Source organism: Fundulus heteroclitus, chromosome 8 (assembly GCF_011125445.2).
Source record: "Fundulus heteroclitus isolate FHET01 chromosome 8, MU-UCD_Fhet_4.1, whole genome shotgun sequence".
NCBI lineage: Eukaryota > Metazoa > Chordata > Actinopteri > Cyprinodontiformes > Fundulidae > Fundulus > Fundulus heteroclitus.
This window is the reverse complement of record NC_046368.1, coordinates 26,455,947-26,479,285: the sequence shown is the minus strand read 5'-3', so window position 1 is coordinate 26,479,285 and position 23,339 is coordinate 26,455,947. Positions and strand designations below refer to the sequence as shown.

General features: G+C 46.7%; 1 protein-coding gene across 4 annotated transcripts; it reads right to left on the bottom strand.

Moving 5' to 3' along the window:
* Positions 1–761: 761 nt before the first annotated feature.
* Positions 762–23,089, bottom strand: pik3r1 (phosphoinositide-3-kinase, regulatory subunit 1 (alpha)). Of its 4 annotated transcripts, XM_012849713.3 has the most exons (15): positions 22,838–23,089; positions 20,056–20,611; positions 11,619–11,711; positions 11,428–11,502; positions 11,068–11,199; positions 10,268–10,469; positions 10,035–10,117; positions 5,059–5,260; positions 4,764–4,944; positions 4,544–4,669; positions 4,315–4,457; positions 4,063–4,239; positions 3,624–3,698; positions 3,353–3,523; positions 762–3,141 (listed from the first exon to the last, which is right to left on the bottom strand). In XM_012849713.3, the coding sequence occupies exons 2-15, from the start codon at positions 20,390–20,392 to the stop codon at positions 2,952–2,954; spliced, it is 2,187 nt and encodes a 728-aa protein (XP_012705167.2). In that variant the 5' UTR covers positions 20,393–20,611; positions 22,838–23,089; the 3' UTR covers positions 762–2,951. The 4 variants fall into 4 exon arrangements, with proteins under 4 accessions (XP_012705167.2, XP_035996366.1, XP_012705168.1 ...); XM_036140473.1 differs by lacking the exon at positions 11,068–11,199; XM_012849714.3 differs by lacking the exons at positions 10,035–10,117; positions 10,268–10,469; positions 11,068–11,199; ... (2 more) ...; positions 20,056–20,611; positions 22,838–23,089 and adding an exon at positions 7,400–7,846.
* Between the last annotated feature and the right edge of the window lie 250 nt (positions 23,090–23,339).

Here is a 23,339-nt window from a genome sequence, read left to right as displayed (position 1 = left end):
CCAAGTCAGGACTGGGCCTGGGTCACTGCAAAACGTTCATTGTGCTTCCAGCTGGAAGACATATGCTGGGTTTTTATAATTAAAACCTTACTTTAAGACTAAATGTGCCAGCAGTGGGAATAATTTAGCTAAAACGATTATGAGATACATGATCAAGCATACAAAGCATTGCAGGGTTCAGATAAAACTACGGTATCTCTACCAAGGTCCTTGTGGCAGTATGACCCGAGAATTGAAAATGACAACAAATTAAAAATAAAAGTTTATGCTCCACGCAGACTGTGCAAAGAGAGAGCAGACTGGACGTTAGTGACGATGAGGATCAATTGTGTTAAAAGTGCAATCTATAGCGTTGGCCTTTATTCTTGCCTGTTATATAAGATGAATTGGATTGAGTGGAATAGTTAATTCAATGACAAAAGAAAATAGCCAGAAAAGTATTTAAACTATTGTAAATAATAATGAAGCAAAGCGATTACAGTCATTAGGCAGCAGGGCTGGTACTTATAACTACTAAAGACAAGTGAAGTAAGCGTGTGCTGTAATAAATGGTAATAAACAGGTTTTTCTTAGCAGTAGCTCTTAAAAACCAAGGCTTGGATGGGTTTCAAACTGCAATGAATATTTTTTAACCAGCTGCTTCAGTTTATCAGGTGTTATGTTCTAGGGACCATGCATTACCATCTCTGACCTTTTTCCTCAACACACTGCTCCTGTTGACGCCATGAAAGTTTATTCGGCAAATAAACGAAAGGCTTGTGTTTCTTTACAGAAAGAAGTGTTTTATTTGATGTTTTTAAACAAAGCCCAATACAGATTCAAAGCCAAACTGAGGAACACTGGCAAATCTCAATCCGATCATCATGTGCGGGACACAAAAAAAAAAAAAAAAAACTGAAACCAATCATACAACCTGGCACTGAGGCAGAGAAGGTGCACGTTTGTCTGTGATCTTAAGGAATAAAATAAAAAAAATAAAAAGTTTGTGCCAGCAGCTGATGTGGGGTAAATAAAATTAGACTTGTAGTAAATGTCCAATATTACAGATGTTTTATTACTTTTATAAATGTGATAAAACCCAGAATGTGCTAAAAAAAATGACATTTCGGAAGAGCAGCTTGGTCAAGTGCGTCCGTAGAACATTGAATTGAGCTGCGGGTACCGTAGTTAAAAGAGCTCTGCCTTTAGGGATCCACAGATTCCCCCCCAGCGTCCGCTGCAGCCGGTTAGGACGTGCGTGCATGCATGTTACGGCTGCAGCTTCGCAGACACGTCACTCACATCAAGCGTTCCGACTCGTCATTTGGGCTCGCGTCTGTACCATTTTACTCACGAAGAAACTTTAAAGCTGAGGAAGGAAACTGTAGTTGAGTTTTCGCCACTTTAGTTTCATCAGTTAAGGACCCCCCTCCCTTCCCCCCCCCACCACTTTCGCACGGCGCCCCTTGAAATATGAAAAAAAAAAATAAAAATCAGTTTCTGAAATGAGCTGATCCACCCATGTAAACATTTTCTGATACAGAAAAATATACAAAGTGTAAAATGTAAGTTGATCTTCTATTCTCATATGGGAACATATCTATTTATATAACAAAATAAATCTCTACTGCTGTTTTGGTGGTGATATGGGTCGTACAATCCCAACCAGCCCCCCCGCTCTCCGAGTGCTCCCCCCAAACCAGAGGGGCGGCGCGCCAAACGGGCTTCGCTCTGTACTCTTCACTGAAGCAGCTCAAAAGGCTCTGCCTGAGAGGAACTTTAGTTTGAAGCGAAAATAAATCAAAAAAAGACTAATAAAATACTCTTCTTCTCCGTCTGTATACCAGCTGTTAAAGTCATTTACAATAAAGTGTACGTTTCTATTATTACCTTTAAAAATCAGAAGCGTCTTGTACGGTAGCTTGGCATTTTGAAACAAAAAAATATCCTCTTGGATATTTACACAGGAAAAAAAAAAAAAATACTTTTTTTTTTCAAGCGATAAAACAAGCTTATATTGTGGGTTGCAACAGTTAAACAATTCTTTAAGTACAAATGGAGAAAGAATTGCATAGCTGATCAGACTAGAACTAAACAGGAACTGATCCTTTTTGGTACGGTGCACTTTGTTTCATGACTTCGCACGATTTCACATATGTACATGAAATAGTAAGTCCATTCTTAGTTAAGATCAAGTTTGCTTCTGCACTCTAATGCTCAACACCAAGGCAGAACACAGGCTTTTTTTCTGTCTCTGCTCTGCTCTTATAAGTTCATAGGAGGTTTTTTTTTCTTTTTCAAACGATACAAAACAATTACATGAGTAAAAAAAAAAAAAAAGAAAAGAAAAAAAAAAGTGCCATTTTGCTACATTTTCAGCTGATCCGTGATCCGTCGCCGAACAGATAACACAAGCTAATGTGCCGCAGCCGTCCAACGTCACACGGACTCCCGATTCTATGAGTTTTGGTCACATGGACAGTCCACGTTCAAACACACACGTAGAGGAAGAAAGAAAGAAAAAGAAATGCATGATGATGCGAGTGGGGGGAAAAAAAAACCCCGAACGAACAAAAAAAAAAAAAAAGTTGTCGTGGCCGTTGAGTGCGGTTCTGTTTCCAGAGTTTATCTGTCGTGGTTTGACTCTCCGGCTGGTAAAGCTTCCAAAACAAACAAGCACCATAAGGAAAAGGCCTCGATCGTCCTCCTCTTGGAGAGTCCAGCAGTTTCCGCTAGTTTCTGTGCTCCCACAAAAAAAAAAGCAAAAATAAACAGATCTACATTCAGACTCGCCTCTCTCCGCTTTACGGCAAAGTCTCTGAAATGTTTCAGGCTTTCTTGTGTCCTTTTCCCTCCGCTTTCATAGTTTGAGCCGGGCGTCGGCGCCTAGGCGATCCGATCATGGGAGTCCACGGCGCGTCTCCTGGGAGACTGGTAAATGTTCCTGTCCGTGCCGAAAAACGTCGGCGTCCTCACCGTCTCTGCTGGGAGTAAACCGGGTACGCTAGCGTCACATTCAGCGAGTCGTTGTGCTGGACCAGGGACGTGTGCTGGTAGTGAAGTACGAGTTCTTTCAGGGAGCCGTACAGGTTATACGGCTCTGCAAAGCCGTAGCCTGAGGGGGTCTTGTTGATGACGCAGTGCTTCACCTCGCCGTCCACCCTGCAATGAGAGGACACACGTCAAGACCGCCGCCATCTTTACCCGCAATCTAATCATTAACTCGCTAAATTTTCTCTAAACGCCTGGAAAATCACTTCCAACTGTAGACGTTTATTGTTTTGCAGATAGAATGATGGGGAGGTTTGTTTTTTTTTTATTATGAAAATGAGCATTTCTAATCCTAGCTTTACATAAAGGCACAGATACGTACACAACGCTGCAGGCGTAGCACCCGGCTTTGCTGCTGTCCCGCACCAGGAATGTTCCGTCTCTCTTCCCTTGGAGCAGAGCCTCGGCCTGAAGCCGGTTGATGTTGCCCAGCCTCCAGCTCCGCTCGTCGTGATGCGGGAGGTCTTCGTCGTCGTCAACCATAGAGTATTGACTAAAACAAAAAAAAAAACAAGCGGAGAAACCAAACATTAGCTTGGAGGGAAAACTTTGCGGTTCTGGTCGGCAGCTGGCTTTGCGACTTGGGTACTTACTCTTCTGTGTTCTCGTTCTTGATTCCCAGCCACTCGTTGAGCTTCTTCTGTCTGACTCCTTTTTGCGTCAACCACCTGCCAGAAGGAAGGATGGAGGACGTTAGAAACAAAGACGGACCGGTTTCACCACAGACAGGGTCGTATAGGTCAGCATTCATGGTCTGGTTACTCCCTTCAAGGAGCCCAGCTTTGTAAAAAGTTACTTTTCTCAGGCCCTGTAGAGTTTAAAGTAACGACCCAACAGGTTGCCACCCCCCTCCCCAACCTGTTGCTGCACAGTGCAGGATAGATGGATGAAGGACAGCCACTACTACTACTTTCCCTCCTTATAATAAACATTGGGAGGAATAACGGCTGGTGTTCTACGTTAAATTAAAGGATTTTAAACCTTTAATTGAAATCTGATATGAGCTCCTGTCTTTTTACGCGCTGTGCTTACATGAGGTACTGGTCTCTGGTCTTGCGGAGCTGGATGAGGTCGGGTTTGATGCTGTTCATCCTCTTGTCGATCTCCCGGTAGTCGGCCGCCTGCTTCTTCAGGTCTTCCTCCAACCTGCGCTTGCTGTCGACGATTTCGCTAATCCTCGATTTCAACTTCTCGTAATTCCCCATGATTCTGCAAACAAAAGCGGTAAATTAGCACAAAGTGCTTGAGCTGAATTCAAAGCCAGCTTTAAAGCGCCGTCCTCACCTCTGGATCTCCTTCTCGTTGCCCTCTCTCCTGAATTTCTCAATATACTCTTTGCTGTACCGCTCTTGTGTCTGACATTGCTCCTCGAATATCTTTATAGTTTCGTTAAAGGCTTCTATCGCTGTGCGCTTCATTTGGATTTCCTGCAGGAAGAAGCGCAGCGTTAAAACCCAGAGAACCACCCTGCGGTGAAACTCCCGAGGCGGGCTGGACGTCAGCGGGCGCTCACCTGCGACGTCCTGGTGTACTCTTCGTACAGACGGTCGTACTCCTTGTTCTTCTCCTGGTACTGCTGGTGGTATTCACAAAGCTTCCTCCCCACGGCTTCAATGTTGTCCTCCTTCACCACCTGGTCCTGGGGGGGGCGGATTCAGAGTTGCGGTTGAGTGGCAAATAGAGGTTTATATGAAAAGAGGCGCTGCTCCTCCCTCGGCGAGGCGGCTTCCTACCTGCTGGTGTTTGGAGACCGGGTACAGCAGCTTGACGTCTAGCTTGGGGTTGTACTGAGCCAGCGACTCGTTCCGATAGTGGTTGATGAGCTCCACCACGGAGCTGAAGGTCAGCGGGTCCGAGAAGCCGTACTTCCCGTCTCGGTGGAATATCTTAATGAGCTTGTTGTTGCCCCCTTTCCTGTAAACAGAGCGGACATAAAAGATGAAAGATGACGACGAGTTAAACTAACGGTGGATCAGAGAAAAGGAACGGCACAAAGGAGGAGGAGGAGGAGGAGGAAGATGGACTCACCTCAGAGTCAGAGTGTAGTCGCCGTGCATTTTAGTCGAGGCGTCCCGCACCAGAAACGTACCGTCCGCAGTGTCCCTCAGTTTCTCATTGACTTCCTCCCGAGAGATGTCCCCCCAGTACCATTCGGCGTCCTGGAGAGCCATGTTGTTGTTCATACCGTTGTTAGTCACAGGTGTGGGCTTGGGTGGTTTTGGAGGTAGAGCTGTTGGAGCAAGAAGAGCGAACGCAGACCGTAAATACTTGATTTGTTCACATCAAGGAGGTGATTTTCTGCTGTCTTTCAAGCAAAAAAAATATATTTTTTACTCAAGCATTCTGCTTATAAAGCTCTCACTAATGCCCTTTTTCCCCTCCCCAATTGATCAAACTAGGATAATGAAATGCTGCCCCCCCCCCCCTCTCTCCGACAGCGAGGCAGTGGGAGGAGAGACGGAGCGTGAGTCAGGCAGAGAGGATCTCATTCAAGAAAGGTGTCGTCTATAAATATTCCTCGCTGCAAATGCAGGAGAGCATCCTTCTGAGAAAGCCATGAGCGCAGATTCCTGAGATTTCTTTGAAGAGAAGCGGAACCGTTGCAACGACACATGAAGCACACGACGACAAACGAATCCCCCTTCAGTCGGAGCCCTGACATGGGATAAGCCGATTCTCTTCCTACCTAAGGCGGCTGGCCGTTCTATTTGCTGCCTCTACCCTTCTGCAGCGGTGGACCTTGCAGAACCTCTCTGGCTGAAAGCAGCAGCTGGATTAACCTGCCAGACGCCTTGAGCAGTAAAACGCAGCCCGTCTGTGATCTGTGTCATCGCAGCAGAACAAGCCCGGCACATGGTCTGTGCTTCCAGCCTACGCACCGTTCTTCTACAAATGACTGGAAACGTCTCAAACGCAGCGCAGACTAATAAACCAGCAGCCCAAAACACGGACACGTCCTACGGTCCCCCCCACCCCCGTTTCTCCGAGGAGGCACATTAACACTTTGTTGCACAAGCACCTAAAGAGCTATTGGAAAAGCCATTAGGAGGCAGCCTGCTCGGTAACGTGTTACATCACTCACCACAGCCAATCACATAGGGGGGTCAGTCACCAACCGCTCCTGCATCTTTCATTTCCTTAGCCCGATGAGGTCACTCTTCAAGCACATTTCCTATTCAGCGCCCGCTAATATTCATTAAAAAGGCCACAGCTGAGCACAATCCGATCATACTTTCCGCTCTGCAGCTTCCAGCTCTGAGGAAGAGCAGCGAAAAAAAAGGAGCCTGATTCACGCGTCCCCCGTCTCCGTCTCCCTCTGCCGAGCCTGTGCACTTGCTCTCCTGCAGGTTTGCTCGGCCCCTCCTCCCTGGGAGCGTCGCGCGGACGCTCGGCCCGTCCCACTGCTGGCACGCAGACAAAGCCAGCTCTGCTGCTGCAGCACGTACGCAGCTGAATTATAATGCCCGGCCCGGGGTCAGCGCTAACCCCGGCAGCTCTGAAATACGCCTGTAATCCCGCGGCGTGACACTCGACGTGACAGAGGGAGCCTGCCAGATTTCCTTAGCGGTGGCTAAAATAGAAGCAGCTCCTGGTAGAGAATTAGGAATCCCAGGGAAAGACGGCCTCCGTGCTTCCAGATTTGCCAGAGGAGATCCGACTGGTTTATGTAAAAGGAGTGAGTATTTAATAAATGAGATTGTGACCTAAATGAAAAGAAATACTTAAAAAAAAAAAGGAATACTCCCCCCCCCTGTGCCCTGCCAGTCTGCTAGCATAAAGAAGGCTGTAAAACTTTCCTTTTGCTTACAAGATAGACCCATTCATCTGTTTGGTCATATGTCTCATTGCAAATTATAGATAATATTAATGCAGTTGTAATATATGACTTAGTTGAACAGCAGTAGGAATAATTGTTGCTCTCCTGTTTAATTTTTTTTTGTCTTTACAGTTTAATGGGGGCATTTTTTACTGCAGCTTTCCATCCTGGCCAGATGTCATGCCAGCGAACGCTTAACTTGGAGATTCAAGAGCCCCTTAACATTTTAAATTATTTAGACTCTCCTGAGACGGTGCATCTAAAAATAATCTGAAAGTTTTAGAGCGTCTGAAAGGTCAGCGTACACCGGAGAGGCACATTAAAGTTAAAGCAGAGTTACATATGCAGGCATCGCCTGAGCAGCCGCCCCAGGGTACAGAGCCCACAGCGCCGACTGAAAACATCAAAGAAACAAAAGCTAACACGTCGTGTTCTGGGCTTGTTTTAAATTCACTTTCTTATTTTATTATTATTAAAAGACCTTTCTTTGTCGCAGGCTGCAGAGTAGAAGAAATACACTCGGCAGTCTCAGTTTAAGAGCATCACACTCACGCTGTAAGTTGTGCATGTCTTGGTGGATGAAAAGTCCCTTTTTTTCTGAAGTGTCTCTTTCAGTTCCACAGCTTAAATTAAATCCAACAGGGCTGAAGTCAAGCGGTCTGTCCAGAGGAGGTCCGCTCCATAGTTTGTCCAGTCTGAGGATGTGACTCCTTGGATTTTGTGAAAAAAAAAAAAAGGTGGCAGCTTTGTGCGCTTCTTACTGAAATCCAGGTAATCCGGCGGGTTTGGAGCAGGTGCTGCGTGCGACTGACTCACTCGCCTGCTCTGCTCGGTCTGACTGAGCGCGCTCAGTTCCGGCTCTCAGTCTCTCCCCCCTTTCCCTCTCTGAGCTGTGCGAGCCTGAGGCCTGCTCACGAGGAGGCAGATAGTTAATGAATACCAGTAGCTGCTCCGGTGTCGCTCAGGTCTGTTCTCAGTCCCAAGTCTCAAGTTTCTGTGGTCACTCCCTCGTTCAGTGCTGTTTGTAAAGGACGAGGCGGGAGGGGAGGGGGGGGTTAGTGGGCGTTCGGTCTTATGATTAACTTGCAAAGTTTCAAATATTTGCTGACTGAGCCCTCCTAGGGGCAGGACATGTGGATATCCAGGCAGAGGGGAGGACCAAAGGGGGGGAGGAGGGAGGCTGGAGGCTGTCCTCGGTTAACAAGCAGTGCTCTGTGGTGGAGGCCGACTTTCTAGCCAACCAAATCTAAGTGGGCCTTTTGACGCTTACTTAAAATAGGCCTGCAGTAACTGGGAGGAGGCTTGCAGACACCCTTAAAACACACACACACACACACACACACACACACACACACAGGTCATTCACAAAACGCACACAATCTGCACATGTGTGTTTACACAGTAGGCTCCCCTCATCTTCATCCCTTTGTATTTCAATGAGACAGGTGACTGGCACACCTGAGGCGTCACGTCTGACCAGGTCCTGCTTTCACCGCACCGCTTACCCGCAAACTGCTCAAACTTTCTGGGGTTCTGTCCCCGGGACTCAAAGGCGTGCCATAAAAGTGCCCGAGTGACCGGAGTTTGCTCCGGCTGGAAAAGGGCAAAGCGTAACAACTGTCCCTCCCCCACTTGTTTCCAAGAAAGCTCCTGGAGATTTAATTTTTTCCCTTTCCTTACAAGACAAACAGACTTGGTCGGACTGAAAATATTTTCAGGACCATCAAAGAGGAAGCACTGTTATTTTATTGAGTGAGTTAGCACTGTGCCAGAAAAACGGCTGAAAAGCCACCAGGAGCAGAGCAGAAAGCCCAACTAAGCAAACGGCCATTGTTGATCCGCTGTTTGGCTAAAATGGAAAGCACCGACACATGTTGACGCTTTTTTTGTTTCAATTATTTTAGTGTCAAACAGCAACAACCCCAGCCCTTTCCCAGCTTCCAAAAATAATTATATTATTTGGCAAACCGACCAAAAAGCATCTCAAGATCCAGCAAAGTGTAACGCGCAGGTGCAAATGACTGAACGCAGTCCAAGCACAGCCGCGTTATAAATAGCCCCAACAGGTAATAAAAAGCTTTAAACAGCCATGGTCAGTCTATGGGCCGTGGGCGAGCCAACAGCAGCGCCTTTAACAAGCCCTGTAAAAACACGAGTGTCACACGCAACACGCTGCTGCCTGCTGCCAGAGCGGCTCCCTCTGCCCCTCACGCAGACCACCGACGGCAGCTTGGAAACTAACTTCTGTTTCCAGGATATAAGGCCAGCCGTGAGAAAATATACCCCGACACGAAACCACAACGTCACAAAGCAGCCTCCGAACTGGCTGAATCCGGTAAAAAAAAAAAAAAAAAAAAAAGAGCGACATCCAGCAAAGTTTGTGATGCACTGCTAAAACCGCTTTCAAGCCGACAGAAATCACCTCCACTATGCAACAAAGTGCAGTTCCTAAAAAATGCCCTACCTCAGGTTTTATACCATCCTGGTGTAAAATAGCTAAACTATTTCTCCAACAGATTTTAAACCATTGTGAATGTTTCATCTGTATGGCCTGTAAACAACTAAAGATCAACAAGATAAAGTTGCCTTCTGATTCGACTCTCACTACTTGTTTGGCATCAGAAGCAATTGAGATCAGATGCAACTAAAAATGCACAATAATTTTGGTTTGTCAAACCTGAACTGGATTATTCTTTACAGAGTTTCTAGAAAGTGATGTTTTTTTTTATTTTGCATGAAAAAACAAAAACAATCAAGACTCAATGCGTTCCCTGGAACATAAACCAGACCAGATTAAAAAGCCCCTAAATGCATCTTGAGGCCAAAGTGTGATTGGACCTTTCTGGAAATTTAAATATTTTTTTCATTTCATAAATTTTTCAAGTCTTCACAGGGATCCTGCACAGCATTTGGCACTTTGCATCCAAACGCATTGAGATGTTGAGATTTGCAACTGCTGCAGTTGCAGGTCCCAACACAAAGTTGAGCTATTAATAGTGCAACTCTCAGCCTGGGTTGTGCAGCAGTCGAGTCCCTGCAGGAGCTTAACATTCATGTTCTGCACCCGGCAATAAATAATGCACACATCTCTTAAGGTCTCCCCCTAAAAGCACCCAATGCAAAGTAAAGCAACGTTGCATTGGATAGAAGTTTGTAAATGATGGATGATGAGCGAGAGAGCGGCTACCTGGAGCGGCTTGACTTTCGCTCCACTCGCTGGTCACCAGAACCTCGATGATCTTGATGAAAGCATCCAGACTGGGTTCACAACTGTAGGAGGTGAGAAAAGGCGGGTTAAAGGGGTGATGATCTGCGCCGCCCTAGTTTCAATCTGATAGCGATTCAGCTCTGGCTACTTCAACTCCAAGTGCTAAGAAGAAGAGTTGACTTGTGTAAAAGCTAAAACCCATTAGTGCTCACCTGGTGGGTTGCTGTCTGAAGAACACGGGGCTGAAGATCTCGCCCAGCGATCTGGCAGTGAGCAGGTTCTTGGAGCCGTTCTGGCACACTCTAGAGAAGTGCCTGAGCAGACACTGGAGGGTGAGCCAGTACTGGGGAGGCAGGCTGGAAGAGCAGACGATGCGGCGCAGCAGCTGGGCGCATTCCTCGGGGTTCACCACCTCTGTTAGAAAAGATGAAGAGCGGCCTTTGGGTCAGACGGAGGAGCCGCGGCGCGGCGTCAAAGCGTGCTCTTCAAACAATGTGAACGATGGAAACAAAGTCGTGCAATTTGTCTTGGAAACCGCCGAGAGATTGTGTGGTTGAGAACGAGCGTAAGGTACACTAGCAGGTGATTGGCTGCCTCGAGATGGCAGAGATAAAACTTTCAGGCTTGTTTTAGTTCCTATTAACCACAGATATCCTGTTTCTGGCCATGTGACAGCAAGAGCATGCAGAGCAACAGAACAGAGGGAGGTGGAACTTTTTTTTTCTTTGCTTGCAGAAACGCAGCAAAGTAAGTTTGAAAGAAAGAAAGTGAAAAAAAAAAATATGCACACGTCCTTTGCATGCATTGTATTCGTTAAGTCTGAGAACAGAGTCGATAGAAGAAGAAAAAAAGTTGAAATGGGGAAGCAGGGGGTGCAGATGAGCTTTTTTGCGGTTTTCTGCTCAGAACGTGATGTACAGTCGGACGAGGGTACATTACGTCAGCAGTTCTGTTTGAAGCCAGCTGCGCAGTAAATAAATTATCCCCTGAACCTGCTGGGTTGCCCCCTCACCTTTGGCCGTGTGGACCAGCTGAGCATGGATGGCAGGCGGGACGACGGGCTGGGGGAGATCCTGCAGGTACCGACGCAGGCCGTCGCACAGCGCCGACAGCTCCAGCTGGTCCAGGTCTGCAGCAGGAGGATCTGAAATGCAGCGCGGCGAAAAGTCATCAGCCTGCAGACGAGCTCGTTTATGGGAAAACCACAGCTCTTTGTGATGGTAACGTCATGTATGTGCAAACATCGACCCTATTCTTTTCTGAAACTTCCTTTGTGTGTGTGTGTGTACTGGTCTCGCTCGCTGGAAAGTTACAAGCTTCACACGAGCCGATTAGGACATAGGAGTGGAAAAAGCAACAGCAAGATTCTTACCGCAATCATAATACTGTCTGACTTCTAGCCCACCTCCAGCAGTGAACGTTCGATACAGAGTCGGGTTGTCCACGCCTGTAAAAGAGCACACACACACACACACGTCACGTCGTGGGGTTCTGCTAGACCGCTTCAAGGTGATAAATATACAAGAGTAGATCGCTTGTCGTGTGTCGACACATAAGCCTCACCTTTCCTCTCAATAGCTTCCAGCAGTCTGGTTAGCAAAGGTGGCGCGGTCTCGGGGAGGAAAAACTGCTCCGTCAAGTCCACTAAACAGACCCCTGCAGACACAAGTCAATCATTAAAGTCAGTGGCGTCCTATTATTTGCTAACTGGGACATTATTCATGTTTTGTAAGCCCTCCTCCCACATGTGATGCACTCTGCAGTGAGCTAACCTACTGAACCTGTGAATATGCTAGTTGTGCACAGCGATTGTTAAGGCAAGGCTAGAACAAATCCTCTCTTTATGTTGTGCTCCAATCTTAGCTCCTCGGTGAGTATAAGGCACCAAGATTTCCCGCTATGTGTTAAAACTACAGTATTTTTACACATGCTCGTAAATATCCGTGTTCCCAACATGTAGCGACCCCCGTATGTCCTTTTAACAACGGCTTAAAAAGGACACAGCCTAATAATCGTCCAGTCAACGGACTCTACCACCTGAGCGGCGGCCCGCTGCAGCTCCCCCCTGAGTTAGCATGGACGTCTTTAGCTACTTCTCTGAATAAGGCTCTGCTTTCTTTTGAGCTGATCCGTCATAAAATCCCCCAAAATACATAGACGTTTGTGGTTGTAGGTTCAAGGCGGCGTTTCTTTCTGACTGAAAACACAAACGCTGTCAGGGGATTTCACTGGGCATGGTGATTCTGGAGGTGCATGATGACAGGTTGTTACGGTTGTTTCTGCAGCTTTCGCTCACTCCAACAAACCCAACGCTTCTGCTTTTGGGGAAATCGACGTTTTTGCCAGCGGCGGCGTCTGCTGCGGCGTTACGGTGCAAACTTCTCCAAGAAAGTGACGTTGGAACAAAGAAGAGAGTTCTAAATCACCGGCGGCAGCCATCCATCTGAAGCGGCTTAGGTGCTTGACCGACAAACCACTCAAGAGCTTCAAAGGCAGCGGCGACACCAGCAAAGGGCCGCTTTGAAAAGGTAAAAGAAAAGTGCGATTCAGGAACAGGAGGGGCTGCGCGCTGAAGTCGGGGTTTGCCGGGCCAGGGAACTAAGCAAATATCCTGTGACATGAGGCTGGCCCGGTCTTCGGTATTTTTGTTCTTCTTTACTTATTCGGTCTTTGGAACCTTGCAGCCAGGTGTGGACATGAAAGGACGAAGGAGCTGGCAGGGACTTTATTTGGATTTGTAAAGGCGTATTTTGAAGAGGTATTTTTCTGAAAGGCTCGACTGTTCCAACAGTGAAACTGCAGGTCTATGAATGAAACCTTTCTCCAAACTCTATTTTCCTTTCTGCCCACCTAAAAAAATAAAATAAAATGACACTATTTTTAAAATCTCTCCTATTAAACGAACGATTGCGGCTCTAAGTAATGCACGATCATAACCATCAAGGCACCCCTCTCCTTCCACCAAGCGGGGTTCAATGGGGCGAACAGTGAACGGCTTCCACTGAACCAGCGCAGCGCTCAGGCTGGGGTGTCGCGTGTGAAGAAGCAGGATTGCTAAAGTCCTTCTGACCACATAACACACAAACCTTCACGGAGGACAAGTGGTCATCTGGAAGACATTACGGGAAATGCAAAACCAGAGGGACGGGGGGGACGGGGGGCTTCTGAGAAGTAGCAAACTTTGAGATGGAGCAAAGTTTCCCTAAATAAAGACGGAGACATGCAGTGCTGCCATCTCTCACCTTGGAGGGGCTAAGCTTTCTCCCAGACAAGACATCTAACACGGACGGCCTCCTGCAGCCAACCGCTTTTCTGAGAAACACGCTTCACAACCGGGAGCCGAATGAAACCCGACCCACCTGCTTTTCCACACGTCAAACCCATAAAGAAAACCCTTCAACCGGGGGAAACGCTTCACTAAACATTTAGCAAGAATTAAACTTTCTGTCTAGAAACAGAGCGGCACTCTAGAATAATTCGACGGGGTTTTTTTGACGCGTGTTTCCGTACGCGGACCGAGGAGCACCTGGCGGCGTTTCCCCCCAACCGGCTGGGCGATGACTCCCGCAACAAGACGGCCCTTCAAAGCAGGCTGGAGATAGAGTTGCTTCTTAGGACTGTCAACGGCGTGACACTTTTTGGCGCCAATGGAAACGTGTCGAGTTTCTGGGGGGGGCAAAAATATGGCAGCGATGCTTAGAGCCATCGCCGATGGTTCCTCAGATGCTCTGGCGCGCGATCAAATGGTCCCGCGCGTCCAAGCTGGCCGCGGCTCGTCGCCATGGAAACGCCAAGGTGATAAAAATGGAAGAATCTGCCGCGCTCGTTCAGGGCTTGGTAGTTATTATTCTGGCCGAATGAGGACGGCTATTCTTACGTTATGATTTCACCGCGGCGCTTCCAGCCTACAGATACGACCTGCTTCAATTATTTTTATTGCTGCTCGCTTCTACGTGTCGACCGCTGGCACATCCTGGCTGAGGAGGACGGGTCGGTCCAATCGGCTGGCCTTCCTTAAACAGATAACCTTTTTCACTGACTATATCTGATCCACTTATTTGAATTAGCTTATGTAACCCAATCTGCCCATCTACATAATTGGATTGGACTGGTATGAATAGGGTTGATCGGATTCGATATTTCTCCATAATGGATATTAACGTGAGCTGTTTGTTTTGTAAAGTGCGTCGGGGCGACGTTTATAGTGAACTAGCGCTTTACGAACGGACCAAACCGCACCGAGAGTCAATTCAGGGCAGTTAATGCATGGAGGATAAAGTTTGACAAATCATCACTTCGTATCTCTATTAGCAGTGACCTTATCAAGTCGCTGGATTTGAATTTCCAAAGACATGCTTCCCCTGTTTAAAACAGTTGAAATTGTTTCGCGGCAGCACGTCGTGAAACTTTATTCGCTTTTCGACGGGAGACGGTTTCTGCGGTAACCCGGGAAGCAACGGCGAGGCGACGGTGGCCTCCTAAACATGCCTCTGCAAGTTTGCACATCAGCAGGCCCCAGTCGATCAGCAGTCAAGCCAGACAAAACGTGTGGAAATCTCTGCAGCTGCCGCCGGTAGAGCTGCAGTGTGGTGGTGGTGGTGGTGGGGGGGACAATCTGCCCGGCTCAAATGGTATGTCTGCAACGCATGAAATGTAGACTGTGGGCAGGCCATGGCCGGGGGAACCATGAACTCGATAAAGATAGCTGGCTATTTAGATACATTTAGAGCTCTGGTAACTACCGATTTCAGGTTGCAACATTTCCCTTAGTCTGGAAGAGGTCTAGCCGAGGCTGGGACGCTGGAATGAGAAGACCGTTATGACAGATAAGAACCTGAAGAGCAAAAACCTCGAGCTGTGAAGAATTTGTAAAAGAAAAAAAAAAAAAAAAGGTGATGAATGCACTGGCAACCCATATCAGCCCAAACAAGCCTTTCTATATGTAGAAGCAGCTCTGAGAACCAGCTTAAACAGGACTGAGCTTTAAGTCAATACAAGATGCAGCTTTGAGGGGGGGAAAAGGCAGACAATGTCTCCTCCTGCTGGAAGGAAGATGCAATGCAGACGTGACGCAAGAACCAATGAGGGGACTGTTGCTAGAGCCTGACAATTAACCCTTTATGGGGGGGGAAGGGGGGGGGGCACTTACAAAAACCACACCAATAATGACTATTTTCCAACAGAGCAATCCGTCATAAAAGGTCTTAATTAAAAAGAACAAAATGGAATAAAAACAAAGCAACAAGAGCTGAGAATGGTTCTAAATTATAGCTCACAGGGCAGTGTGCATTGATTCTCATGCCTCTTTATATATCCAATATTAACAGGTTTTGATTTTAGATGCAAAAAGCGACAGCAGGATTTCATATAGCAGTTTATAACCTCATCTGGTCTGTAAGTGAATCACGCAAGCGATCCCAGGGAGGTTCAGATCAGATACCATCTTGATTTTACTACTCCACCAAGCGGGCTATAATCTAGAAGTTTGTTTGACCACAACGGTTTTGAGATATGCGACTGCTGCCTTGGAGCGGCGCTGACGGGGCGGGCTGTAACGGCTCTCAGCTTCCCCCTCGCTGAGCTGTTCGTGCACGTCAGGAGGTACAAGCCTCTGCATTCACTAGAACTGTGCAGCACCATGGGCCAACAGAGGAAGGAAAACACGTGGCCCGAAAATACAAGCGTTTCTACAGAATGGAGGATTTTCCCAGCTGAAATCGGGGGCATTCGTGTTATTTATATAATGCATCTCCATTACAGCGCAATGCATAAACCATTTAGCCGAGCTTCTCTGCACTTCCAGGCGTTGTCTTTTTTCCAAGCGAACCTCTTGTCTTATTGCACCTCTTCAGGTTCATCGCTCTGCGTCTCTGGCCTGCGCTTCCTTGCCCTCTTTCTTAATCCTCCTGAGAGACTTTAACAGACTAGTAAAGAAGATTTGCCAGTTCAGACGTGGGTCTTTGCACAAACTCGGGTAATGAAACGGTTGCGCATGGTCCCATGCACACAATTCCATACAAATCTGAGTGGATTTGCGCCGTAATGCAATTTGGTGCGGGGACAAAATATTAAATTACAATGCTGATCTTATTGAGTTTGGAAATTACATTACAGCACAGGACGGCGGTTCAACTCCGAATGGGTCCTAGTGTTGGTGTTCCTAGAAGCACACAGAACAACATGCAGAAACGGGGCTCTAACTGTGTCACCTATTAGCACAGGGCAGGAAGCCAAGTCCTTGCATTTATTTAAGCGTGATCTCCGGACGCAAACACGGCGATAATGAAAAGGTAAAACACCCATTTAACAAATATCCCTTCGCTATAATCAGATTTGGAGAAAGACGACGAGTAAAAAAAAAAAAAAAAAAAAGATCCAAATCAACCTAGAGTCCAGCTACCGTCTGGCCTGCTGCTGAGGATGCAAGTTAAAAATTTACTAACAATTATTGCAGGAAATATTTGCTAAAATGTTTTAAAACCAAGATATCCCCTTCGTGCCGTGTTACTGTGATTAGCACGATTGTGATTCATCACCACTAATCAGTCTACCGTGCAGTCTGAAGCACCAACACGTCGCTGACATTGCCAGCTTGTAGTTGTACTGGAAAAAAAAAAAGGAAAATCCATCATCAGAGTCGACAATCACACCATAAACATCTGCAGTTCTCAGTGTGCTACTGACTTGGATGACAGCGACGATGTGACTGGGGGGGGAGGAAAAAGAAAAAAGGAGCCTCTGCCAAAGTCCCTAAACACCATAACTTACAAGAATTAATAAAAAAAAGTGACAGAGTGTTCGATAGAGCAGATGTCAGGCTGGATGCTAAGGAGGCCCGCAGAAGGAGAGCTGCATTATCTCAATCTCCTGCTATGTGGAGTGCTTTCCCCGCATCTGTCCCCACCTCTCCCCTCCAGTTGCCCTTATAGCATCAATTACTTGTGGGGGGGGGGGGAAAGTATTTTATATATATATATATTTAAATGTCTTTATTTAAATGCAATAAAATTGTTTTGTTTTTTTAGAAAACTTTCAAAAAGTACAGTGTAGGTTTTTCTAAGGGGTCCACAGCAAAGTTACATGAAAGCTGAGCGCACGGCGATGAGGCTGAGAGCAAATCGGCGTAGAATATTTCTCCCAACAAGACCGAGCATGCGGACCTGAGCCTTGTGAGAGCCCGCAGGGCGACCAGCCATCGCTCGCACTTTTTCCACCAACATTTAGACGAGCGCCGAGTAGGAGTGGCCCCCTGAAGACGACGCTTCCTGTAAAGAGGGTCGCGTAAACCATTTAGGTGCATTTCTGAATTATAGCGAAGTTCTTGGTGGAAAAGCGAAGTTCGACTTCAAAAACTGCTACTTAAAAAACAATGGGGGAAAAAAAATTAAAAAAAAATCTCACTTTTTTTTGTACGAGAGCCAAATGTTACTCTGCGTGATTTCCACTCGGCGAGCTCAAACACATGCAAGTTGTCTTCGCTCGGAGGCCCCGCGAAGGAGCAACACTTTAATGTTTATAAAAAAAACACACACACAGAAAAAAAAAAAAAAAAAAAGGACTGAGCTGGAATGAGCCGGAATAGTTTCCCAGCCCTGCCCTCTACTCTTCTCTTCCCTCTCCTTCCCTCTCTCCACATCTGCTGCACTCATGTAAACCTCCCTCCTCCCCCCGTGGCTGGGAGAAGAGAGGCCCCTTTCTAAGCCTCAGTCCTCCACCTTCTTTGCCCTCGCAGAGCTGACTGTAGGAAATATCAAAACATTTTAAAAAAAAAAAAGGGAGGAGGAAGAAAAAAAAAAAGAAAAGCTTTGGTGTAGGAGGAAGGGAGTTGGATCTCTTCAGTGGTGGGCAATAAATCACAAACACTCTGGGAGCAACAAGACCCTCTTCAAGGCCCCCTTGAGCATGGACGGCCCTGGTTCCTCCCATAGCCCCCCTCCAGCTACCCTATCCCCTGCTTCAGCCCCTGTGCCAAGCCCCCTGCTCTGCTCCAGCGCTGATCCCTGTGCACACTATCCCTACCACCATCTCTCCGGCTCTCGCTCATTTCCCCACAACCTCAGCCCCCCATCCACCCCTCACCCATCTCCCACAGTCCGGGACACAGAGACTTTTCTTCTCCTTGCGCTAAATTCCCACTCGCTTTAGGCTCGGTCCTGCTGCCCCTCAACCACGACACTGCCATTCACCACTGTAACCCCCCCCCCACACACACACACACCCAGCCCCTCGCTCACCCTGCAAACCGCAGCAAAGAATTTCTCAATCGCACCACAAAAGAGCCGAAACTGGAAACCTGGCAACTCCGGCAGCTCCTTAGGTGCGAGCGTTGCTTTGGGCGCGTGAGTTTGTGCGCGCGAGCCGCAGCCTCTCCAGAAACGGAGGCCGGTTTTTTTAATTGCGCTTCGTAGTTGCGGCCGGGGCCCAGAGAACCGGCCGAGATTTCAAAGGGTGCGCAATGAGCAAGAAGGCCCCGTCTCACGTCACTTTACGGGACAAATATTTCAACCGAAGCCACAGGAATGCAGATTGGTTTCCGAATTAAACTTCTTTTTAACAGCACATCAGGGGGGAAAAAAAAAAGGAAAAAAAGAAATGTTTATAAGGGGGTTCACCCAAAAAGTGGAACTAACCGCACCAGAAACTGAAGAATTAGGTAGAAGACAAAAGCAGAACGTTACTTGGTGCTGGTTCTGATGGACTGAACGCGCACACTGGGTGCTTTCTCCTGGGATGCTGAATCAGTCACATTGTTTTGCTGATATAGGGACTCATTTCTTTAACAATGGACACTCTGTACACAATGTTGCTTCCTATTCTACTAGAAAGTCCCAAGCCTTTCAGATTTGACGTTTTATACTTTCCATTTCCAGTCTCACGCATGTTTCACGCAGATCGGATAACTAAATGTAACTGAAGGATATTCCAGAAAACCAAACAACCGATTGCGTTTTTCTGTCGTTAGAATGCTTGTTTTTTTTCTCTCTTGGGTATTTGGGTCAAACCTCAAAAACATCACTGGCTTAATTATATATTCTTTACAGTATGACAAGTACCTCAGAGAATAGGCACAGTATGACAACATTAAAACTACTGTTTCGTATTTAGAAGGGGATCAACACAGACAACAGTGTCTCCTTTGCATTTTTGCACCACTGGGAGGCATACATGTATGTTCAGAGCGACATGAAGACTAACTGATCACAACACGCCACTGGACAGTCACTCCACCCATTTGGCCTTCAGTGAATAGCGGCAAAAAAGAAAGCCATAAGAAGCCTCTCTCAAAGCAAACATGTGGAAGAAGGTGCTGAAAGATGAGAAGTCTGGGCTACAGGCCACGCTCTGCACAGCGTCCTAACTGTGGCGCGGCACGGTGCTGGCAGAATGGTGTTGGGGGGACACCGCCATCAAACTGAGAATTTGCACCAGAACTTGAGAATCGGCGCTCAGAAGCTGTTGATCCAATCGGGCTATTTTACAAATCGAGCTATTTTACAAAGCAGGACTCGCAACGCTTTCAGTGTTTTGGTTTATATTTCCTGTGTTTCAGGGTCTTCCTAAAATTACTGGCAAAACACGGAGAAGATCCTACCACTGGTTGAATGTTCCAATAACTAACCATAAAAAAACAAAAATAAAAATATCAAAGAAACCGCAACCTGTCCAAACAAAAGACTAAAGAGACTTTTTTTCCCCTTTTTGATTTGATTTAAAGTCAGCCTGCCTCGACATGAACAGATCCACGGATCCAGGCATTTCTTCTCAGCGCTGATAAGGAAATTCCACTCTCCTCCGATGCAGATTGAGAATAAAAACAGATGATATCCACGGCGCCGCATGAACCGACATCTACCCTGAATACACACCAGGCCTCCCGTCCTCGGGGAAGCTGAGCTTGGCTGTTTTTTTCAGCGAGGCTAAACACTCGTTTACGGGCTAGTCTCCACACGTGTCTAAGAACAAAGGAAGGCCCGCTGTAAAATCAAAAAGAGAAACTCACCTTGATCTGAGTCAGAGTCGCCCTCCGCCTTGAAGGAGCCCGGAGCCACAGGTAAGGGTCTGAGGGGCCTCGGCTTGGGCGTCGGAGGAGAGATCCATTTCTTGCCGACGTATTCGACGTAAGTCCCGGGGAAGTCCCCTTTTTCCTGCGTGGTCTCGTTAAAGCCCGGCAGCCAGCCGATCTTCTGCGGCTGCTGCTCCAGGCCGTCGCCGTAGCCCAGAGCCACCAGGGCTCCCTTGCTCACCAGCAGGGTGTCCCCCACATGGAGGTCAATGTCTTCCTCCCTCTCCTTCTTGTATTCATAAAGCGCTCTGTACTGATATCCTTCTACGCTCATGTTGAAAGGGATCGCTTCTTTTGGAGGGACGAAGGTGGGGGATGTTCTATACAGTTAGTAGCTTTTTTATAACGGAGACCAAGACAACTGGCTCGTCTTCATTCTTTCACAGTTCCAGTCCCGTGTCAACGCTTTGCTGGGCTCCTTGCGTGCCGCCCCGCAGTATGTACCCATCAGTAAACAGCCCGCAGCTGTGATGTCGAGCGCGCCGATCCGGACCTGTAGGTGGAGAGGAGAGGCCGTGTTGATCAGACTGAGCCCTGCATGTGTGCAGCGTAATCTTTAGTTAAGTGTCTGGGAAGCCATAAAACTGACGGCTAAAGAGGCCGCTACAGCTGCAGTGAGCATGGCCAGGTGTGAGGTCAACACTTGTAACAGAAGCGCCACGGCTTTTTTACATATTTAAATAATAATAAAAAAATATATCCAAAAAAAAATTTAAAAGACAGGCAGTTACCATATTCAGTATCACAAGGCGTTTATAAGCTGTGCCAAGGCCTTGGATGGAGTTAGGAGGGGAAAGGGCAGCACAATATTGTCCCCCTTACTCTTGGAATGGGCTCCAAAAATGATGTATATGTGAAGGAAACCATCTCAAAGAGTGTCGTTTAAACCACTTTTAAACACCGTAGATGCTAAAATACATGGACGGAACCTTTAGGACTGATGCCTGGACCTCGCGTTGGACTTATTTTAGTTTTATTGTAGAAACAAGTGCTGCAGAATGAAATCTCACCGCAGTCGTCATCGCAGTATCAGTGTGTGTTCACACTCACGACCACAGCAGGCCGGATACTACGTGTTTCTATGCCTTCACGCTCTGCATATCTGTGACGCATATGACCAGTTAGATGGTCTTCACCTCTCCTTCACGCCCACATGCGACGCAAACATTCTCTGTGCATTTCAGGTATATTTTCTGTGAGGGTTTTTGTAGCTCGGTTGCTCTTTTGAGCTGCTTCCAGCTTGTATATCACATTAAGAAACATTTGCATAGCTACTAATTTAATATGCATTATCCCTATCACGTATACACAAACTGCGGACAGGAAATGTCCCCCAAAAAACAACATAAACAAGAAAAAAGCATAAGGATCCTACTTTCAGCCAGCAACAGGTGGGGGAGGGGTAGTGCAACATTACACTGTTCTATGCAAGCCTACAGCCAGATAGAAAATTTATAAAAATCAGATATGATCACAGAACTTTCTCTGAAAGAACATTATAGTTCAGTTGCAGAGGAAAAAAAGTGATGGCCTTCTCGAACGTGGGTAGGGATATTTTGTTTGGGGCATGTTGCAACTGTGCTAATATATATGGATCATTTTATCACTTGCAGAACTGTATTTTTCTAAATGATGGTTAGATTTCCATCACCAACTCCTTAATACATATTGTACAGATAAAGGATGTTTGGACGTAGCTAAACACACACAGGGAGATAAACTATGAGATATTGCAGCAAACATACCTGTTATATACCAACTTATTGGTACTTCACTTAGGATGTACTTGCACTGAAAGAGGTCACGGCATGATGGGTTTTTTTTATACGTTAGTCATTTACTTTGTTTATACCCTTGCTTGTTGTACACATGTCGAATAGCTGTCAAAGACATTAAAAAACACTCCTCTGTTTCCTGCAATGAGCACAGAGCTTAACAATCTATTCAAAAGTTGTACAAAATGTTCTATGCAAATGAAGACTATCTAATTTGCATTGGCGTCCCACAGACTATAACCTCAACTAGGGGTGAGAAAGTTTTCGTTTTGTTTACATTGTTTGCACCATGTTGCATGGGGACCGGAGAAAATTACTGGGGGGAAAAAAAGAGAAATATGCCAGTTAGAAATAAGTTCCCCCCTCTTTTTTTTTTTTTTTTTTTTTTTTGTATACATGTCCATGCATGCAGGCATAGTGTGCCACTAGAGTATCCCCAGGGCAGCCCTTATCATTTGGCAAGAAAATAACAGTGTTAAAAGTGAATGATTCACCGCTCCAGACTCCATTATTACCATGAACAGGTTTTTAATGGCACCTCTTTGTGGCGTTTCAGAGCTGCGCGTCTAAAACAGTCAACGCACGGTTGCTCTCGTCACTTTCGGCGCAATACACACACACAGAAATAACCAGACGCGTTTAAGGTTGCAGTTCGGTGGAAAGTTTATTAAAGCTACAGGAAGCAAACTGGTCGCTATGGATACGGTCTGAAATACCCCGCAAAAAACGTTGACGGAGCAGTTAGCTAAAGTTAGCTGAATGCACAGAGAGAAGGCAGAGAGAGAGAGAGAAGAAAAGTGACGCCGAAGGCAATAAGAATATTCTAAATAACTCGTTTTAAGGAAGTAACTCCATAAATGTTAGGCTCGTGTTCGCTTTTAATAAGAACCAGGCGTAAATAGTACGGCTAGTTAACTTGGGGAGTTGGAACAGCAGTCACTTACCGAGTGAGTATGCAGTGCTCGCCAAACGAGCCCAGTGAGTCTTCTTCCTCCCTTCGCGCAAAATGGCTTTTAACTTCGAAAAACTGCCAGCGAATGCAACCCCGAACACACCCGTTAGCTTCCCGGCTGAAAACGATGGGTTCTCAGCGACGGTCTAAATCCGATTTAATGACTAGAACAAAGTGTTACGACACGCACACTCACGCAGACAGGCGACATAACGGGGCAGCTCCCCGTCCCGAACAAATGTTCCCTTCAACGTCGCTTCACCCACCCCCCTCCCTCCCCCTGTGGCCCGCTGCCGCTCATTGGTTGAATTTCCTGTCAATCAATGGTCTCATACAATTGGACCAATCCGGTTACCGCAAAGGGCCGACACTCCCCCATCCATCTACTGTCGCAATAAACATGAGAGACCTATAGAAATTACATAACCACTAGACCCATACGTTGAACACCATTGTAAATAAGCAAAACAAAGTAAATTAATTAAAATTATTGG

What these genes read in the sequence shown, in the direction of transcription:
- pik3r1 (XM_012849713.3), bottom strand. Translation starts at nt 20,392, where the DNA reads ATGAGCGTAGAAGGATATCAGTACAGAGCGCTTTATGAATACAAGAAG. An exon ending in AACGAGAAGGAGATCCAGAG is followed by an intron (nt 4,240 to 4,314) that starts GTGAGGACGGCG and finishes TTTTGTTTGCAG; the next exon opens with AATCATGGGGAATTACGAGA. An exon ending in TGCTACGCCTGCAGCGTTGT is followed by an intron (nt 3,142 to 3,352) that starts GTACGTATCTGT and finishes CTCTCATTGCAG; the next exon opens with GGTGGACGGCGAGGTGAAGC.